At 38.8% G+C, this 20,376-nt stretch overlaps 1 protein-coding gene across 2 annotated transcripts in view; it reads left to right on the forward strand.

The window, feature by feature from the left end:
* LOC121405965 (excitatory amino acid transporter-like) overlaps positions 1-20,376 on the forward strand; it is a 73,521-nt gene that overhangs the window by 44,452 nt on the left and 8,693 nt on the right. For both annotated transcript variants that reach the window (XM_041596962.1, XM_041596963.1), the window contains exons 4-8: positions 157-364; positions 11,761-11,803; positions 12,611-12,803; positions 18,986-19,112; positions 19,824-20,054. In XM_041596962.1, coding sequence (XP_041452896.1) covers positions 157-364; positions 11,761-11,803; positions 12,611-12,803; positions 18,986-19,112; positions 19,824-20,054 — 802 coding nt within the window. The remainder of the gene's footprint in view (positions 1-156; positions 365-11,760; positions 11,804-12,610; positions 12,804-18,985; positions 19,113-19,823; positions 20,055-20,376) is intronic.

The following is a 20,376-nucleotide window of genomic DNA, read 5'->3' on the forward strand; positions in this document are numbered from 1 at the left end:
GGAGTTACTATTTCAGATGAATCATTTACTGAAATTTTGATTATGAAGCCCAAGCTATTTCGACTCCTCACTATCAACATATTGTGGTCTTGTGGAAAATGCTAATGAGGGACAAATGTACTCGTTTATCGTCTTTGTCATCAACACCCTATCCAGGTCTAACCGGCCTCGACGCCAGATCGAGTGGAAAGTTGGGCGGGAGGGCGCTGTTGTACTACTTCTGCACGACCTGCATCGCTGTCATTATTGGAATTATCCTGGTGGTCGCCATCCGCCCCGGAAGAGAGAACATCAAGAAGAACCTCGGAGACGGTAACCAAGTGAAGGAGCTAACGACCTTAGATGCATTCCTCGACCTCCTCAGGTAAGAATATCCCAGGCCGTGTGACACGAATATTAGTGTTTGCCTGAAGGAGAGATACCAAACTTGATTCTATCAAGCATTGGACGTTGAGCAAGAGGATCTTAAAATTAATCTGTTCCCAGACCCTTAGAATATGAATCATTTGGGTGATTTATTCAGGTGTTAAGAGTTCAATAGACACAAACTCGAGAGGCCCACATTATCAAGGAGATCGTTGATTTCTAAAGCATGCAGAATAGAAGGGGATTTTATTTTTTCCCCACTTGACTGATGGTATTGGTAAAGAAAAGAGACTAAAAAGCATTCATACGTGCCCTTCCTTTCAAGAAGAAAATTTCAGGTTATCAGCAGGATAATTCTGCCAAGGGGTCTCAAACGAAAGCAGGTTATTCACAAAAGAAGCATCAGGCATTCTAAAAAGACCATAGGGTGACAGATTCTCAAAATATTATTTCTGGCATACAAGTTCAGATAAAATAAAGCTGAAGAAATATGAAGATATTTCAAACTCAGTCACATTTCATGTTTCAATCATATAAGTGTTATTCAAGTGAATCAAAGCAATGAAGTTCAATTCTCATTATGGTATTTGCGACATATGGTTCCAAGGCAGACCAAGAGGCCATATTTTTGCAGGCCATGCCCCTGACTCTATGTGGATCCTAAGTTACGAAGTCTAAGGAAGATGGATACTTGATTATTTAGTATTTTGAGAATCTCTCTTATCATGGTCTTTTTAGAATATCTTGGCGTGTGAGTTTGTGTCTTTTGAACCCTTTTCACTGGAATAAATGTTCAATATGCTTCATATGCCAAGGGTCCAGGAGTGAATTAATTTCAAGCTCCTCTTGCTTACCTGATAAGAAGTCATCTCCTGTTTATCTTTGAAAGTTAATACTGAAATACTACCCCCCTTGCCTTTTGCACTCATGCATAACTCTCAATAGGGCCGTCTGCACCATCCCGAGTTTTCAAATTAGCGCGCTATTTCTGATCCGGCAAATTATCCCGATCTGAAAAATCTCGAGATTGTTTGTAATGCAGACGCAATTATCGCGCTAGTTCGTAGGATTAATCTCGAGATTGCAATCCCAAGTCAACTCGGGTTTATTTGCAAAATAGCGCGCTATTTACGAATTATCCCGCTAATTCGTAGGTGCAGACGCACTCGGGTTTGGACTTGGGTTAATTTATTCATGACTTTCAGTCCATAATGCAATTCGCGTTCCATTTCCGCCTTGGTCAAAACATAAACACATCGCGATTGTACCAAACGCATGCGAAAGTCAACTTTATCGCGAATAGCATTCATCAATTCCCCAATCAGCAACGATGGTGTCCCCCGCCCCCCCGTGAATGGATTTTGGGAGAGACCAGACCAATATGGGGGAGGCGCTCATTATCAACGATGGTCGTAGTCAATAACAATACTGACAGCAGTGTCGTCTTATTCCTTCGCAAAATGTGAGCATAGCATTTCGTTTGCCTCGCTCGAGCAAGAATCGCTCTTCTTGCGATGGTGGAGACGGGGTTTTTTGAATCTCGAGATTAATCGCGAAGAGGGCTGATTGGGCTAAAATCTCGAGATTGAGCAAACTCGGGATGGTGCAGCACCGCCTACTGGCTCCTGCCACTATATCCGATCTCATGGTCCTCCTCTAATCTTGAATGATCTACGTCATTGTATGAAACAAGCAGACTCAAAAAACAAAGTAATATCCATGTCAAAAACCTAATCAATCAACATTTATACCTTTGCATGAGTGATTAATTTTTGGCTGAAATTATTTGTCATTTCACCTATTTTCAAAAGTGCTTAGAGACATCTTTGTGATACTCGCTTTGTAAAAAATATTATAACTTAATAATCTAAATCATTCAAATGTTTCAAACCAATAGTCCAAGAGGTTTTCAAGCTTGCTTTATCTGGCCAAAGTCTGCAGTGCATCAGCAGACAAACTGTTTCTGTGACATTTATAGTAATAATGATGAAAAAAATGGCTGAAGTGTCTCATTTGGTCCTGGTGGGTTACTGCCTAAACTCTATTCTCCTAACCTGGTTTTCAGGGAAACCAGTTCTGGAAAGTGGATGAGAACAGGGTCAAAGTGTGCTGAGAATTCTGAAGACTTTGAATTGAAACATGCGTGACTCAACATGACGTGCGAAACTAGCTCATGCTCCGGGCCATGAAGGAAGCATTGTCCGTTTAAATTTAATCTCTTTACATTCACAATCATCACACAAGGTGATTTGAGACTGGTGTCTGATCACTGAACTTTATTGAGGAACATTTAAAACACACTCACACGTATGAAAAAAGTAATAACTTGGGAATTGGTCTTCTCTCGTTTATGCATTCCCTCTGGTCTCATACCACATGGACTTATCTTAACTTGTCTACAACCAGTCCATATGATCTATGAACCATTTGATCTAATTGACATTCCCAAAAAAGGATTTAGGCTTTTCTATTTCGTCTTAAACCCACTTGATCATAAATTAGTGACTGGTCTACAGATGCTTCAACTTCTTCTCCTTTGGTCATGCCCCACTTGGTCTAATTCCTGCTTGGTCTAAATCCTGCTTGGTCTAAACCTACTTGGTCTAATCCCTACTTTGTCTAATCCCTACTTCGTCTAATCCCTACTTTATCTAAATTCTACTTTGTCTAATCCTATTTGGTCTAAACCTACTTGGTCTAATCCCTATTTCGTCTAATCCCTACTTGGTCTAATCCTTCGTTGTCTAATCCTAATTGATCTAATCCTACTTTGTCTAATCCGATTTGGTCTAATCTTGCTTGGTCTAATTCTACTTGCCTAACCTTGCTTGGTCTAATCCCATCTGGTCTAATCTTGCTTGGTCTTATCCCACTTGGTCTAATCCTTCTTGGTCTAATTCTGCTTGATCTGATCCTACTTGTTCTAATCCTTCATCTGCACTCATGTCATCGAGTACCTTTTGGTTTAATTGCCAATTAGCCCATTTCCCATTTTTGTCTACTTTTCAGTTAGGCTTTACCCATTTGGTCTAACACAAAAGTGATGACTGTTTACAGAATGTGAGCTTTGTTAAAAGAATTAGATTGTGTGGGTATTAGACCATGTTAAGTGTAGACTGTACAGCTAGTAGACCAAATTTAGTCATCACAAACCATTGACAGTTCATGAACCATATATCTGATATTGTGGAAGACATTACAAAATCCTAATAGTTCATTACTTCGATATTCATTCTTCATTTACTTTCATCAGACTTCCATTAATATGTTTTTCATAATTTTTATTGTTATCAAAACCACCTTGATTCATGGTGGACATCTCTTTTAATTTATTGCCATTTCCAAATAACTGGGTCATGTATGAATGATGCATGATAGCCAGACTCAAGGATGCCTGTTGTTTACAATCTATGACCCCTTTCTCATTTCTGTCCTTAAAACCAGTTTACTGGAAACTAGTTGAACGTGTAATGAGAACAGTCGAAGGGGTCTCAGAAGCGATCTTCCAAACTGGTTCAGAAAACCAACTCACGATGAAGTGGTTTCATGTTCCCACATGTTGTGTGGAGAATGCCTACGCTGCGGTTTCAAATTTCATGCGAAACTGAGAGCGTACCCATATCAACAAGATTGCTTTTTGTGAATTTGTTTTGAACACCACTTTCGGGTGATCAAATTGGAACGCTAGCAAAGCGATCTTCAAAACTGGTTTCCTTAACCGGTTTCCAATAAACCAGTTTTTAGGCTTGTAATGAGAACAGTGTCTATCTTTAATTTCTTTATGGAATAATACATCAAATTTCGAGGTTGATCTGATTTTATGAGGTTATGTGCCACAATTGTGAGACATAAGCTATTCATCTTGTCTCGAAATATATCATATCAACATGAATTCTGCTTGAAATTGCTAGACCTCAAGTGCCCCAAAATGGAGGTGATATATTGAACAGATTTCTTTATCTCGTCCTTTCCTGGTAGTGACAAAAAAATGACCTCTTGGTCCAAACTCAGTTCCCATAGTATGTTTTTTTCTTCAATATTTGAAATGTAATATATAATTTTAATACAATATGATTAAAACATAAATTTCCTTGAGTGTGTGGTTGGGCATAAAAAAGTGGGTTGGTGATAGGGGTTCATTTAAGATGATTTAACCCCTTCTTTATATAGGCATTTGACAAGGGTTTATGATTTTTATGTTGTGAGAATGGTGTCTGTGATAAATGTCTCTTTAAATTGCTAAAATCTGGATACCAGCATGCATTGTCTGTTACAATGTACATTATCAACCATGCGTTCACTGCAAATAATGAACTCTTGACTGCGCAGTGTAATGAACAGTGATAAGATAGATGTCTTTTGCAGTCTTGTGAACAATCATTTTAAAATGAGTATGTAAGATGAATTTTGAGGCCTTGATCAAGATCTATTATGCAGTCAAACATGTGTTAGTGGCCATTATATGACACCTAGAAAGATCCTTATGATTTGATTGGTTGTTTGATATCGTTCATTCAGCCCATTTTGCAATGATGTCATCAACCCTGCAATTTTGGATCCATACGATTTTGTCCATTGCACTCGTGCACCGAGACTGCAGCTCATGCACCAGCAGTGCGCATGTTGTAATGACGTAAAAATCAACAGACCGAACTCGTACTGCATGAGCATGTTTTGCATCAAAATTCATGGATTTCATATGGAAAAAAAATCACATTTTAGGTGTCATAAGAACCAAATAATGAATGTTTATGAGTGCAATGGACAGAATATGTCATTCGGTGAAAGATGAAATAATGATACTGGTCTATAGCAACCACTTGCAGAAAGTAACCGCTAGAATCGATTCCCATGGAGGCAGATTGTGTGGATAGCAATCTATAGCAGTCACCTGTCTATTGAGACCACATTTTGTGTTTTGCTTGGATGGTCACTATAGACAGGTTTCACTGTATTACTTTTTGACATGTTTGATTCAAGTCAAACATGAAATGCACTAACCATCATGATTGCAGAAGACCATATGTGTATGTTTATTTCCAATTGTCCATTGTCAATTCATCCAATTCCCAACTTGTCTTCTATCATTTGGTCTACCATCAGTTTGTCCACTATCCACATGGTGTAATTGCCATTTCGTCCACTCACCATTTCGTCTAATAACCACTTGGTCCAATAGCCATTCAGTCAATGTACCATTTGGTCTAATTGGACCATGTGTTAATCGGAAGAAATGATTGAAAACAAAATGGGTCGTTAACCAATTGGTTAAGAGGAAATACTCATAGACGAACTTGGGATTAGACAATTTATTATTTCTCCAAATGGTTATTGGACCAAATGGCTCTTATGTGAAATGTTGATGGATGGAATGGCATTTGACTGAATGAAGGTAGACCATGTGAGTTGGCAATAAACGAATTGGCAGTTTACCATGTGCGAAAGGTGTGATTTGCCCAGTCATTCTGATAACACATTGCCTTTCTACAAATAAGACCGCCCTAATACATAGTTCCTACATGTGCAGAAACCACAGAGATTGCTTAAAAGATGGAATTTCCAAAATTTCCTTTCCGGGATAGGATAAAGCACAAGACATGCATGAGTGATGTAGTCCACGTTGTAGAATAATGCTATTCATGTGATTGTGATATTTTCCGACAGGATGTGAGAAATGTCAGCTTGATCATTCACTCACATAAATTCAAACTAAAAAAAAATTATTCTACCCCAAATGTTCCCACCAGTTTTTGGTGTTACTAATGTTTCTTGCCTTCAAGTGAATGTGTACAATGTGGCGGTCCCCAGTGTTGAGTCTATAGGAATGATGAAGCTCAGAAGTTGATGGATGAATCTTCCACACTAGTCACTCCATTAAAGTTGTTCTTCTCTCCTGTCTCTTATTTTTTGCCTCTCTTCCTTGAATATCTTGTATGTTTTTTTTTCTTTTTCCCTTCCCCTCTCTATCTCTTTCTTTTGATTCCTATAAATTCTGTCTCCATATTCTTTTTATTCTTGTCCCCTTCTCTCTCCTAATAACCCATACATATTTCTTTCTCCTCTTTCTCTCCATCTCTCTCTTTGTCTCTGTATCTCCCTTTCTTTACACCTCTCTCTCCTTTTCCTCCCTATTTCATTTTATCTCTCATCCTTTTGTGACATCACTCTTTCTCTCTGTTTTTTTATTCAATAAGTTCCTCTCAGTTTCTCCTCTCTACTTCTTTCTCTTCAACCCCCCTTCTAAGTTTTATCTCCCTCTCTTTTTCTTCTCTTCTCTTCATCTCCCATCCTTTTGTGGCATCACACTTTCTGTTTTCTATCAAGACAATTGTTCCACTCTGTTTTTCCTCTCTATTTCTTTCTCTTCAACCCCCCTTCTAAGTTCTATCTCCCTCTCTTTTCATTTTCTTTTCTCTTGTATCTCTTTTTCTATCCTTCATTCCCTTCCTCCCTTTCTGTACTTTCCACCCATCTCTCTCTGTCTAAATGCTGTCAAAGCCAAAGTCCAAGCACATTTACCCATTTCTATTTGACTTCAAACCATAGGACAACAAAAGCCACGAAAGGCATCATTCAACTTCCCCCTGACAAGTTTGCACAGCGCATTCTTTCCCTGTCATAATACTATTGTGCTATTCTAACTTGAGTCCTACACAATGCAAAATATGATTTGCACTCGCTTTGCATGAAATGTAGAAAATACATCTTGCTCTGTTGTTATTATTGTACATAATCCCTATTGAATTGCACTCAGGCGATTGCCGGAGGCTGGGCAAAGTAAAATTTGGTGTGTAAGTGTACTTTTTAGCTGTTGAAATGGGTCCGGGTTGCACAGTCTTTTTTCTTCTACAAAAATGAAAAATTTCTTTAAGTTAAAGCCTTTGATAAAGGCTCAGTAATGTGAATGAAGTAATGATAATAATACTCCGCTCTTTTTAATAGCACTCGATACATTAGAACAATGTCTCTAAGCGCTTTATGGATATATTATTACCCCGGTCAGCGGATCCTGGCATGCTCACATACAATGTATGCATTTTCTCCACTCCCTGGGGAGCATTCCAACAAGAGTTCTAAGATTCATTTGCTAGGCCTACTACATATGGCTTTTGCATCATACCAGGTACCCATTTAACACCTGGGTGGAGAGTGGCAAAGTGAGGATTGACGCTTTGCCAAAGGGTGTTAGGCCATAGTGGGATTCAAGCACTTTTGATTTGATTACAAGGCGGGAGTCATAACCTCTACACAACAACGCTTTGAGTATTATTGAACATCACAATATGGTAAAGGTATTTTAGCAGGGATTTTTAAAGTTGTCCTATTGGAAAGTTAGTGCCCTGTATTGAGGATATTTTTTATTTTTATTTGAAGACTCCATTTTGACACATATCATACAAACTTTACATATCAGAAAGCCACAAAAATATTGAATCCTGATTTTTCAGCCTATTTCATGATTGAGATTGAGAAATGGTTTATAGGAAAGAGACAGAGAAACCAATGCCAAAAATATTTTTACTCTTTTTGTGAATTCTCTATTTCTCAAATTCATGTCCTATCTCTTTCCCTCTTCCTCCCCCTCATCCTCATTCTTTTTCCATCTTTCTCGTCATCCATCTTTTACTCTATACCCCCTCCCCTCTCTCCTCCCCCCTTCTCCCTTATCCCATTTTCCTCACCCTTCTCAAAACAACAAAGAAAACCCAAGCATAAATTGATCAGAGGATTTATATTCTTGCAAATCGACAATGATAGATAGATATTGTTTGATAGATGCGAATGGGATCTAGCCTGTTTCCTCTCATCTATATTACTGCCTCCATACATCACTTCCCTTTACCATTCCGAGACATTCCCAGGATTTGAAATGGGGGGCTTTCATACCAAAACAGTCAAAGAAAATGCCTAGGATTTTCTGTCTACAAATTTTACCCAGAATTCTCTTTGCTTTGTCAAGTTATTCCCGGGACTAATAAAAAGATGCTTTCATACCTACACAGTCGCAGGAAATCTATGGCATGCTATTCTAGACAGATTCTACCTAACCTAGGGAACTCCCGCCCGCGTACCCAGGACCTTACCCTGTAATTGACCATACTCACCTGACTAGCGTGAAGTATGGTCAAAATAATTCTCCGAATAAATAGTTAAAACAGAAATCAAGCACTTACCACGATTATATGGATGAAGGTCTAACGAGTGGCAGTTTCCTGACATCTGGGCACAAACTGGAACCTCAAAAAAACTGAAAAGTTCTCTCCTACCCCAGTCTCGATCGGCCATTTTGTTACGATTCATAACAAAAATGGCCGATCAAGACGGGGGTAGAAGGAGAGAACTTTTCGTAGCGGGTGGGAGTTCCCTGGGTTAGATTCTACCCAGTTTTATCTTTTCAATCCAGAGGCATTCTCAGGGCTCCAACACATCTTTTTCATACCTTCCCTGTCAACAAAAAATATCTGGTATTTCATACAAATATTATCCAGAATTGTCTTTGCAATCCCAAGATATTCGCAGGACTTAATAGAAGAAGCTTTCACCCCTTCCCCAGTCACATAGAATACCTAGTATATTCTGTTTACCTATTCTTCCCAGAGTCCTTTTAAAAATCTTCAGACAATCCCAGGGCTGCAACGAAGGGCTTTCATATCTTCCAAGTCTAAAAAACCTATTTACTGCAAGGTTTACCCAGAATGCTCTCTTGTGATCCAAAGATATTCCCAGGGCTCCAACAAAGAGCTTTGGTACATTTTCAGCCACAGAAAATATGTCTTATTTTGTGTTTATAAATTCTATCCAGATCAAAATATACTCGGTATAATTTATTTGGCACTGTGGACACATGTACTTTTTAGTATTCTCAAAAGAAATTACCCAGTTAGCAGGTTCTTCTCAACATCAGGAGCATGTCCATCTATGTTAGTCAACTACGAGCCCATTATAAAAGTTAAAAGAAACACATGATGATTTGCAATCAATTGAAAATATTCTAATGCGATTTTACAATTGAAATATTAGGGTCATTCCATGTCAAATCACCCAAAAAAAATGAAAATTTTAACCCGACCATTTTTTATTTTGATAAAAATTGGTATACTGGTTTAGTGTGATCCCACAGTACCAAATTTCAAATTTTAGGTCAATCGGGTCAGGGGTTCGCGAGATACGGCCCGTCGAATTTTGAGATTTTCGGCAAAAATGGGTGTGGCCGCCTACATTTGAACGCTTGTATCTCATAAACCACTGGGCCAATCTTCACATAATGGGTATTGTTGGAAAGGGAATTGAATAAGGATTCTAAATCTGCAATCACTTTTAAGATTGGAACATGTTGAGGTGTTTTGACCTTTTGACCCAAGTTTTGACCTTGAAATTGACCTTGTGGATCACGTGACCTTGACATTATTTTTCATGAAATATAAGCCCCGACATGTTCTTTACAATATAAAAAAGTTTCAGAGACGCAATATTTTTTGTTAAGGAGCAATTAAGATTGAAAATATGCATACCACCAGATATTTATAGTGTACAGTATTAACGTGTACAATACACACTTGTACATCTTGAGCTCCTCACTTTTGATTTTGTGTACAAAGTCAATACAAAATGTGTTTTCAGCTAAAATTCATAAATGAGTGATTATTTTTGCTTTAATGGTCAACAGTCATTTAACTTGATGCTATTTATGACCAAAATAAAGTTGCCGACAAATTTTGTAAAATAAAAAAACAATAGAAATAAAAAGAACAAAAAACAAAGAAATACATAAATTCAACTTAAACAATAAAATACATAAGAAATTGATTTTGGTACCGGAATTTTTTTCAAGTTCAATAGTTCAGAATGCTATAAGGAATATTTACATCAAAAATTACCATTCTACACTGTAGGATCTTTATTAAGTGAATTAGAGCAAAAAGTATAATTTCATGAATAAATTAGCATAATTAATTCATATAAAATAAAATATATGAATTTTTAGTGAATGCAAATGCATAGATTACGTAATTTTCTACCATCTTGTAAATTTTTGTTGCGATCCGTGGCCGAGATCTCAAGAGGGGGAGGGGGGGGCATACCGGGACTGACAAGAATCAAATACCCCAGGACGAATATGGTTAAATTAATTTATCTACATGTATGTGCTCACAGCAAATGGCCCAGAGTACCTTGGGATATATATCCAAGTAATGTTAATAGGCAAACAATCATGTTGACCATTCAGGCCTGTATCTTTCCAAGTACTGCTAACATTTAGGATGAATGGATGTAAAACAAAATAGGATGTGGCAAATGCATGTACAATGTAAGTTGACATGTACATGTATACAGTGCATATTGCATGTATTTTTATACACATTACATATGACATACATGTTTTAATATGGTTCATTATGAATTTCTGGTGGTATGCATATTTTCAATCTTAATTACTTCTTAACAAAAAATATTGCGTCTCTGAATTTTAATATATTGTAAAGAACATGCTGGAGCTTACATTTCATGAAAAATGATTTCAAGGTCACGTGATCCACAAGGTCAATTTCAAGGTCAAAAGTTGGGTCAAAAGGTCAAAACACCTCAACATGTTCCAATCTTAAAAGTGATTGCAGATTTAGAATCCTTATTCAATTCCCTTTCCAACAATACCCATTATGTGAAGATTGGCCCAGTGGTTTATGAGATACAAGCGTTCAAATGTAGGCGGCCACACCCATTTTTGCCGAAAATCTCAAAATTCGACGGGCCGTATCTCGCGAACCCCTGACCCGATTGACCTAAAATTTGAAATTTGGTACTGTGGGATCACACTAAACAAGTATACCAATTTTTATCAAAATAAAAAATGGTCGGGTTAAACCCATTGGGTGATTTGACAAATGAACCATTAATTTTATCTGTAGCTAAACATATTACACTGCTTGTTTCAAGAAACTGATTAGAAATCAAATTTTGCAAATTCGCAATTAATGCAAAAACGTGTGATTGAATTAGGTAATGAAAAGAGATTTGCAATTAATCACAAGTTTCTTGCAACACCCCACAAGTCATTTTGTGGTACTCATGGTCATTTGCCAGTGACTTGGACCATACTTTTTAAATATTTGATAGAAATTCTTAAATTATTGTACAAGTGCTGATTTCTATAAAGTATTGATCGTCTGATAGAGGGACAGATTTATCATACCGGTACAAATTATAAGAAATGTAGTACACTTGACGATGAAAGTGATACATCACAATTGTTACATGTATATCATTCTGTTATAATTCAATATGTGGTCATTTAACAACAGGAGACGGTACAAAATATAAACCTTGTCGTTTATCCCTGATCTGTCAAATTTTATTTTGTGCTCAATGTTTAAATTTTTTTTTTCTCTTTTACAGGAATTTCTTCCCAACAAATTTGGTGCAAGCTTGTTTCCAGCAGGTATGCTTAATTCATTACATTTGTCCAGCTTGATGTAGTATGAAAATGCAATTAGAACGAACAATTTAATTACAGTTTACCAAATAAAGTAACTGATAAAGTTATTGAAAAACGAAAAACAAACTCAATAAACATGATGTAAAATGACAAACAAATATTTTTCATTACATATATTGTTACCACTGTAGATTTGTATTTTTTAAATCATTGAAAAAAAAAATATTGGAACTGCCTTTTTGTGAGTTTGTTTTATCTCCTGTTCATTTTTTGGTAGTGTTTTTATGTCACATATTTGGTAGTGTAATACATGAAAATGTCACAATTTATTTTTGTTACGCCATAGCCCGACCCTGGCGATACCACTAGGGCGACAATGGACAGTCGGGTAGTAAATACCTTTCAGTCTATTGATTGTCTTATTGTGTCCTTTGGCAATATGCAGTAATGTTAGCTAAGGTTTGACCGTAACATCACCAAAGGGCACTAGGCTATGGGATCTGGTTGTGGGACTGCAAATTACAAAATCATTGCAATTATAAGTGAATTATCACTACCAGGCCCTGTTGTATAAAAGTTACTGTTATGGTAACGTTGCCACCGAATATTAAATCCTTGATTTTGATTGGCTGTTGGGTCATGTTACCATGGTAGTTACCTTTGAAAGGCAAAGTTACCATAGTAGCAACTTTTCAGCAACGAGGCCCAGAGCGATATTTTACCTAATATTGGGTATGTGGTAGATATGCAATATCATGCGGCCCTCATGCAGCTTTTTAAAAAAACTTTTACTCTTTTATTTTACACCAGACACAAACATACCAAGCAGAAGAGGATGTTGTGGAGAGAAGAATCGTTAATGGCACGCTTTTAAACTCCACGGCCTCATATGCCGAAAGTGCAGATAATATAACGAATCCCGTGAACGTCACGTACGAATACGTCACAGTGGGCACGCAGATTGTTCGCAAGCAGGGATTCAAGAATGGCATGAACGTACTCGGTAAGAAGTAGTGAGTGTTTGCGTTTGTGTTGCTATTGGTGATGGTGTCTTTGATGGTGGTGTTGCTGATGTTGATGTAGGTGTTGTTGACGGTGCTGGTGGTGATATTGTTGGTATTGGTAGAGGTGTTGGTGGCTGTGTTAATGGTGTTGTTGGTGTTGGTATTGTTGATGGTGTTTGCGATGTTATTGGTGTTGGTGTTAGTGATGTCCGTATTAGTGTTGGTGTTTTGGTGTTAATGTTTTGATTAGTCATGTTGGTATCTGTGGTGATGGTAGTGGTGGTGATGATGTTGGTGTTGTTTATTTTGATACGTTGGTATTGATAATAATTAAACAATATTAGCTGGATCTAGTGTTATAGCCCTTGGATACAAAGTACAACTTTCATTACCCCAGCTTTAGCTTGAGCTACGACCTTGTTAATAGTGTCAGGGCATTCAAGGGATTAATCCTGCCAAATCACCTCACCTGGGTCCAGTGCAGCACAGTGTTGACCAATATCTCGCTGAAGGAAAACATGCCATGGTTAGGATTCGAACCCATGACCTTCTGTTTAAAGTCAAGAGGCAGAACCACTTGACCACCGCATTGCTCACACATAGTGATAGAGGTGTTGATGATTGCGTTTCTGTTTATAATGGTGGTGGTAGTGGTGGTGTTGTTGTTGCCTTCAGGCCAGTGTTGATGGTTGAAATGCTGAAAGAAAATGTCATTCGCTTTTATTCTTGAATCTCTAAATGGAGCTTCCTTTAAACCTTCTTTGACATATTATTTCAGATGTTAGAACATTAGCTCTCTTGGAATTATATTTTGCATTGATTTTTCCCTCAGTAATGAAAAATGATATACCGAAACAAAACAAATTAGGGTAGAACTGTGGTCTAGCAACTACCGTCATGTATTCTTTCCTCAAATTGTTGTAAGTACAAGAACTAGGCTGGCTTCTTTCAGAACAGAGTAGATATATTGACAGAGTATACACATTAGTCCTGTGTTTTGCTTCCGAGCATTGTCATCTTATATTTTTGCACTTTTCAGGAGAAAGCATCTACAATGTATTCTTTTCCTGCCCTGGAAATTCGCAGAAAATCAGGAATTTTTAAATTGCATATATATATAAGGGTATGAACCCTGGACTTAATGGCCAGGAATGGCAAAGGTATAGGATGTTATGTCGTGGTGTATGTCCGCATGTTCTCTGCATGCAAATGCATATTGAGGCCAATCCAACTCGAGGAATTTATGGATGGTCTATTTGGGCGGAGCACCATGCCGGAAAGTTTGAATTGCCCAACTTTTCTCACCGTACTGAATAGCCTTTTGACACGGCCGGCATTGTGCCCGCGATACACACAGACACTGCGCCAACAATCGGCTGTTTTCTCTCCAAACATCTTGCCTTGGCCCTTGCGGTTCGGGGGCAGGTCTCACCGCAAGAAGGGTTACTTCTTTAAAGAGTGAAACCTGACCGCAATGTCATAAATATCCATAGGTGTAGGAAAGTTATCCTCCTTTGCGGCTGAAGGCGTGTTTCTTTTCTTAAGCTTGTTGAAATCGGGTAGTTTTGCGGTCTGAGCAAGCTCACATTTTCCAAGATTTTTTTTTTCTTCTCACTTTTGAATGGGTGATAACCAGTTGCCTTGTTGTGTATCCCTACCAATTTTGTAGCTCCTATAGAAATGTTGCTATGGCTTCTATTTTTGCCTTTCTCTTTTTTAAACCTCCTCTCTCTCTGTCTATCTCTGTCTTTTTTCCCCATTTATTTATATCTCATTCTTTCAACCCCCCCCTGCATCTTGTTCACTTTCCCGCTGTATACCCAAGTGCCTCTGTCTGTCTCGCTTACTCTATTCTATGTGTCTTTCTTCATCTCTTTCTTTCTGTGTCTCCCTGTCTCTCTATGTGTTTGTCTGTCTCATCTCTCCCATGTGGTATCTCTTTCAAACCAAGGAGCTTCAAGGAGCTCCTTGTTCAAACTCTTCCAGTGGGTCTGTATCTCCTACTTTGTCTTTCTCTCTATTTTTTCCTCTCACCTCTCTTCTAACCTTTTCTTTGTATTCCCCTTTCCTTTCTCCCCTCTCCTCTCTCTCTTCCGCAATCTCTTCTTTTCTGTCTTCTTTCTCCCCCTCCCTTCTCTTTTCGTAAATCTCTTCTGTTTCCTCACTCCGTTCCTCTCACTCTTCTTTTCTAACCTGGGGATATCTAAAGTAGGCCATCAGTGTTCCTTACATGGCTTTGATTTGGAATTCCCAAACAAATCAAGGTCAGAGTTCAGATTGATGTGTGTGTTACTGATGCTTGTTGGCTTCACCTAAGTACCAGTTTTCCTGAAGCCAAAACAAATTCAGTTGAACTGCCCTTTCACCTCGGCTGTCTTAGTGGGTCAGTTGGTCATTGACAATGGTTGGTTTTTCATCAGGTCCAAGTTTGCTTGGTCCAGCGACCCTAGCCTGATCAGCTCATCTTAGCTGGTGCTGCATCAGGGTAAATTGCCATCTGGGCGCTGTCCTATAAAGAGTTGCAATTGATCCGATCAACCACAACTATGGACGGCCGGCAACAACAACATCTAATACGCAAATTGGTTCAGAATATTTTTATGGTGTACTTCATACGTTTATCGTTTTGTTTCCAAATTGTCTTATAATGCCAATTCCTCCAATTGAAAACTAGTCATCATCTCTAGTCATTTGGTCTACCGTCAGTCCATCCACTCACCACATGGTCTATTTTCATTTAGTCTATGCTATTCCGTGTAATAACCAGTTGGTCCAATAACCATTGAGTCGATGGCCATTTGGTCTAATTGGACTAAGTGTTAAATTATGCAAAATGACTGAAAATGAAATGGATATTAGACCAACTAGTTGTGAGACGAAAAGGTCTAAGTCAAAACAGGAATTAGACGAAGTGATGATTGGAATGGACCAAATGGTTGTTAGACGAAATGTTGATTGACGGAATGGCATTAGACTAAATGAAAGTAGACCATGTGGTGAGTGGACAAGTTGGCAGTAAACAAATTGGCAATTTATCCATTTATCGCTCTCTTGAAAATGGTCTCTGGTCATGATACTCTGAGCTTGCTTACCAACAACTTTTTTCTTTTCTTCTGAACTCTGAAAATCATCCAAATTGCAATCTTGTTAAGTGATATTCCCCATTTGCTTTGGAAATGATGTGTTTTCGTGACATTCAGTGAATAGGTTGATTTCTAGCCTTGCAGGAAAGCGATGATAGAGGATGTCATTGTGTGTTTGCTCCATGAAGCGTTAAAAGGAATGTCCGTCAGTACCTGGTCTGATGTAGTTGTCATCATGAACACGTTTTTTTTTTAAATCAGGTGGTCTACAGGCTGTATGTTCTTCTGAAACCCCACCCACCTCCCTCTGATTTTCCCTATGAAGGCTTCGTCGCACTGCACTTACAGATACAGCGAAGATGTAAAACGGAAAAGAATCTTGCCATCCGGTGGAAAACGTTATGTATCCGTTTGTGTACTTTTTGCATATGTGTTTTAGACACTATCCATCGAGCATCTGTCCACTTTGGTTTCAATGTTCACCCATTTTGTCCATTGTCTGGAGCAGATGAAAACGGATGGAGCCACCCCAAAATTTTGCTTGTCCACTGTGTCCGTTATGAATACGTTTTGTGTCTGTCGGCCAGTGGGACCAGGCCTTCACTTTCTGTGATAAATACATGCGTGTACCCTATACAGGCATAGACCCTGATTGAAAGTTTGATATGCATGTTTATCTGCACACAAGACTAGCCCAAATCATGGAGGTACAAAGCCCAAATACAACTTGCAGGTACCTTCTGTATATGAGTCAATGGCAAGGACCTTGGGCTACATATTAAGACCACTTTTCTTGAGTGAAGGGTTTACACAGCAAACTACATTTACCATCTCTGATACAGCCAGCAACAATTTTAGGTTTAGTTTGATTTATGAATTAACTCTGATACAGCCAGCAACAATTTTAGGTTTAGTTTGATTTATGAATTAACCATGAAAAGTGCACAAAGTCTTAGTCCCGTATCCTGAATTCGGGTGTAAATTAAACCCTGGTTAAAAGTGGTGGTTCAACTGTGGAGAGCCAATTGGGCCACAAATCTTTATTAGTACATGTTAAATGACACTCATATCAATTATAACAGTCTCAGGATGATAACTGAAATATCTTCTTCATTATAAGAGCTAAGGGAAGCAAAATAAAAAATATAAGAAATATACTATATACAGAAATTTGAGTTTTTGGCCCCCATAATTTTAGCAGAGTTAGACCCTGGTCTGAGTTAAACCTGACTATGGGTTGTGTAAAAGCACTTGTAGGTATCATTGTTTGTAGTGAGTATTATAGATACCTGGACAGCATTTCATGAAATAAATTAGGATTTTTTGTTTAAAAAGCTACTGAATTCCTTGCCTCTGATTGGCTCTTGACAAATTAGTGATAACCATTCAAAAGATGCTTTGATACAGAGACACTCCCCAATTTTTATCTGCTCAAAGACCTCAGAGTTACCTACATGTAGTATGTCTGAAAGTGGATATACACTGTAGGCACAGTGACTGAAGTTAGGGAACTGGGTTTTCATTGCTTTACCTACATGCACATAAATGTAAAAAGTCAGTGCTGCTAATGCTTAAAACAACCATGTTGAAAAACAACATTTGTTCATGTGAGGTAGGCCAGGCCAGGCAGAGTTTAAGCGGCATCGCCTGTGTCGGGCCTGTGTTGGCCGAGTGATGGGAAATTTGTACCTGATTGGCAGCTAACCCCAAACAGACGTCCAATTATCTGCCAAGACTTGAGGTCAAAGTTCAGGGGGAATGTTCTTTGGAGTACTTTTTGGTGGGAACCTGCCATGAGTGTGTGTGTGTGATCTCTCTGTTTCCTTAATTCTCTTGAATAAGATGAATACAAAATAATGTTATTTGGACCTTCTGTGATCTTGATCTCTCTTTTTTTTCTCTCTAAGATGAGTTATTGACAGAGATGTCTTTTAACGGTTGTGTGCGTGAAATGCGAATCCGTGTGATCCCCCACCCCTCCCTCTCTCTGTAATTGTCTCCTTCAACCCCCACCCACCTCTTTTCTGTCTGCCATCCCACTTCAGCTTGATCTCTCTATTCCAGTCGCTTGAATACATGGATATGTTATTTGGACTCGACAGAGACTCTTTAAAAGGGTACATGCCAAACTTTGATACTAGGCGGTTTCAAACCGCCTCGATCACAAGAATCCCCGTTACATTACGAGAACTTTTTAAGGCTAAAAAATACCCGTTAATTATTCCTGCATTCACACCGCCCCGAAACACATCCTTCGGGATAAGTTCCCGAAGTTACGAGCATGCGCAGTGTGGTCTGATAAGCAGGCAAGGCGGGAGATTCAAAATCACTTGCCCAGCAGCCACCCACGCCGCCGCGCCCAACGACACGCTGGGATAAAAGTTCCCGTAATTTGCTTTCACATCGCCTAAATACCTGCGACCTTGGAAAAATCCCCACGAAAGTTCTCGTAATTTCGCCAAGTACCTACTATTTAGCGGGTATTTTCTTTCGGGGAAATTACGCGTAGTTTGCTTTCACATTACCAAAATACCTGGTATTTTCTGATCGGGGTAGATTTCCCGATCAGAGAATACCTGGAACTGGCGAACTTTGAGGCGGTCTGAAACCACCTACTGACATCACCCCCATCCACCTATTCCCTTCACAGCAAAAACTGTGGTGTTAACCGGTGTACATATAGGACCACACCAGTTCTTTTACACCGGTGTTAAATTGATGGTGTTAGTTTTACACCTACAGGTGTTATTACGACACTTTTGGTTGTTACATTTACACTCTTTGTTGTTATGTTCTCTAGGGTGTAATTTTAACACCTCAGGGTTTGGTCCTCTATTAACACCAATTGGTGTCAGTTTTTACAGTGTTATAAACTGGGAAAGATGTCAGATCTGAAACTTGTCGGACATTAAATGTTGATGAAACTCCCCCCAGAATCACAGCAAAAAACAAACATTGTTTTTTAATCACTAGTTGTTTCGTAATATCCTGTCCATCTATTGTCTGTGTTGTGATTTTTTAAATCATGTCTGTGATTCTCGCACAAGGTAATCCTTAAAGCTCATCCCTAGGAATTTTTTCTTTGTCTTTGATGACAGGCATCATTGCTTTCTGCATCTTCTTTGGTATTCTTCTGGGTCAGATGGGAGAGCGAGGTCGTGTCATGGTCGAGTTCTTTGACATCCTCTCGGACCTGACCATGCAGATGGTCAATATCATCATGTGGTAAGTAATTATAATGATGATAATGTGGGTATTTGTCATCACCATCATTGCCATCATCCTCATCTTCATCGTTGCCATCATCATCATTATCTTCATCATCGTCATCATCATTAACTTCATCATCGTCATCATAACCATCATCATCATTGCCATCGTAACCATCTCCATTATCATCATCATAACCATCATTGTCATCATCGTAAATACCACCATCATCATCATCAACACCACCATCATCATCATGATCATGATCACCATCAAAGTCACCATCATCACATTATCATACTCTTCATCATCATTATCATCGCCATCATGATCATCAACATTGCCATGGTTACCATATCCATTATCATCATCATAACCATCATTGTCATTATTAACATCTCAATTATCATCATCATAACCATCCTCTTCATCATCATCTGCCTCATCATCACCACCACCATCATCAATACCATTACAATCATCATCACCATGAAAATCGTCACTATTATCGTCAGCATCATCAGTACCATCACCTTCACCATCACAATCATTGTCATCTTCATCATCATTGTCATTCATGCTTCCACCAACACCATATCGTCATCACAATTGCCATGGCTGCAATTACCAATATCATTATCACGGCCATGGTCACCATCATCATCATTTAATTTGCAATAGTGCATTAATATAACAACAATCTTGTACCATCTTCTCCACTACCAGGTACTCACCAATCGGTATCATGAGCCTGATCTGTGCCAAGATCCTAGACATGGACAACCCTGCCGTGGTCTTCTCCAACCTTGGTCTGTACATGGTGACGGTCCTTCTCGGGCTGGTGGTCCATCTGGCGTGCCTCATGACCATCTACTTCACCATCACCCGCAAAAACCCCTTCACCTTCTTCAGGGGTCTCTTACAGGCCTGGCTGACAGCCCTCGCGACTTCCTCAAGGTGAGAAGTGCCTGTTGACTGGTAGAGTGAAATCAGTCTTTAAGTGTATTCCCATTGTCACATCGTCTGTTGGCCTCTCTTTTTCTCTCTCTCTGAACCAATGAGTGGTATTAAAATAGCGCCACCTTGTTGTGGCGTCTTAAGCGAATGCGTATGACCTGTGCTCTAGGCTGTTACATGGTCAGTAAACGGTGACTTGAATTATTAGCCCAAATGAACCTGGCTATAGTGTACTACTTTCGTCACATCTTTGCTGTCTCTTGAGATGACAAGAGTGCATCTAACTGTTCTTTATAATGAGTTAACATGTTTCCCCCAAGTT

The sequence above is a fragment of the Lytechinus variegatus genome, chromosome 19 (genome assembly GCF_018143015.1).
Source record: "Lytechinus variegatus isolate NC3 chromosome 19, Lvar_3.0, whole genome shotgun sequence".
NCBI classification, from domain to species: domain Eukaryota; kingdom Metazoa; phylum Echinodermata; class Echinoidea; order Temnopleuroida; family Toxopneustidae; genus Lytechinus; species Lytechinus variegatus.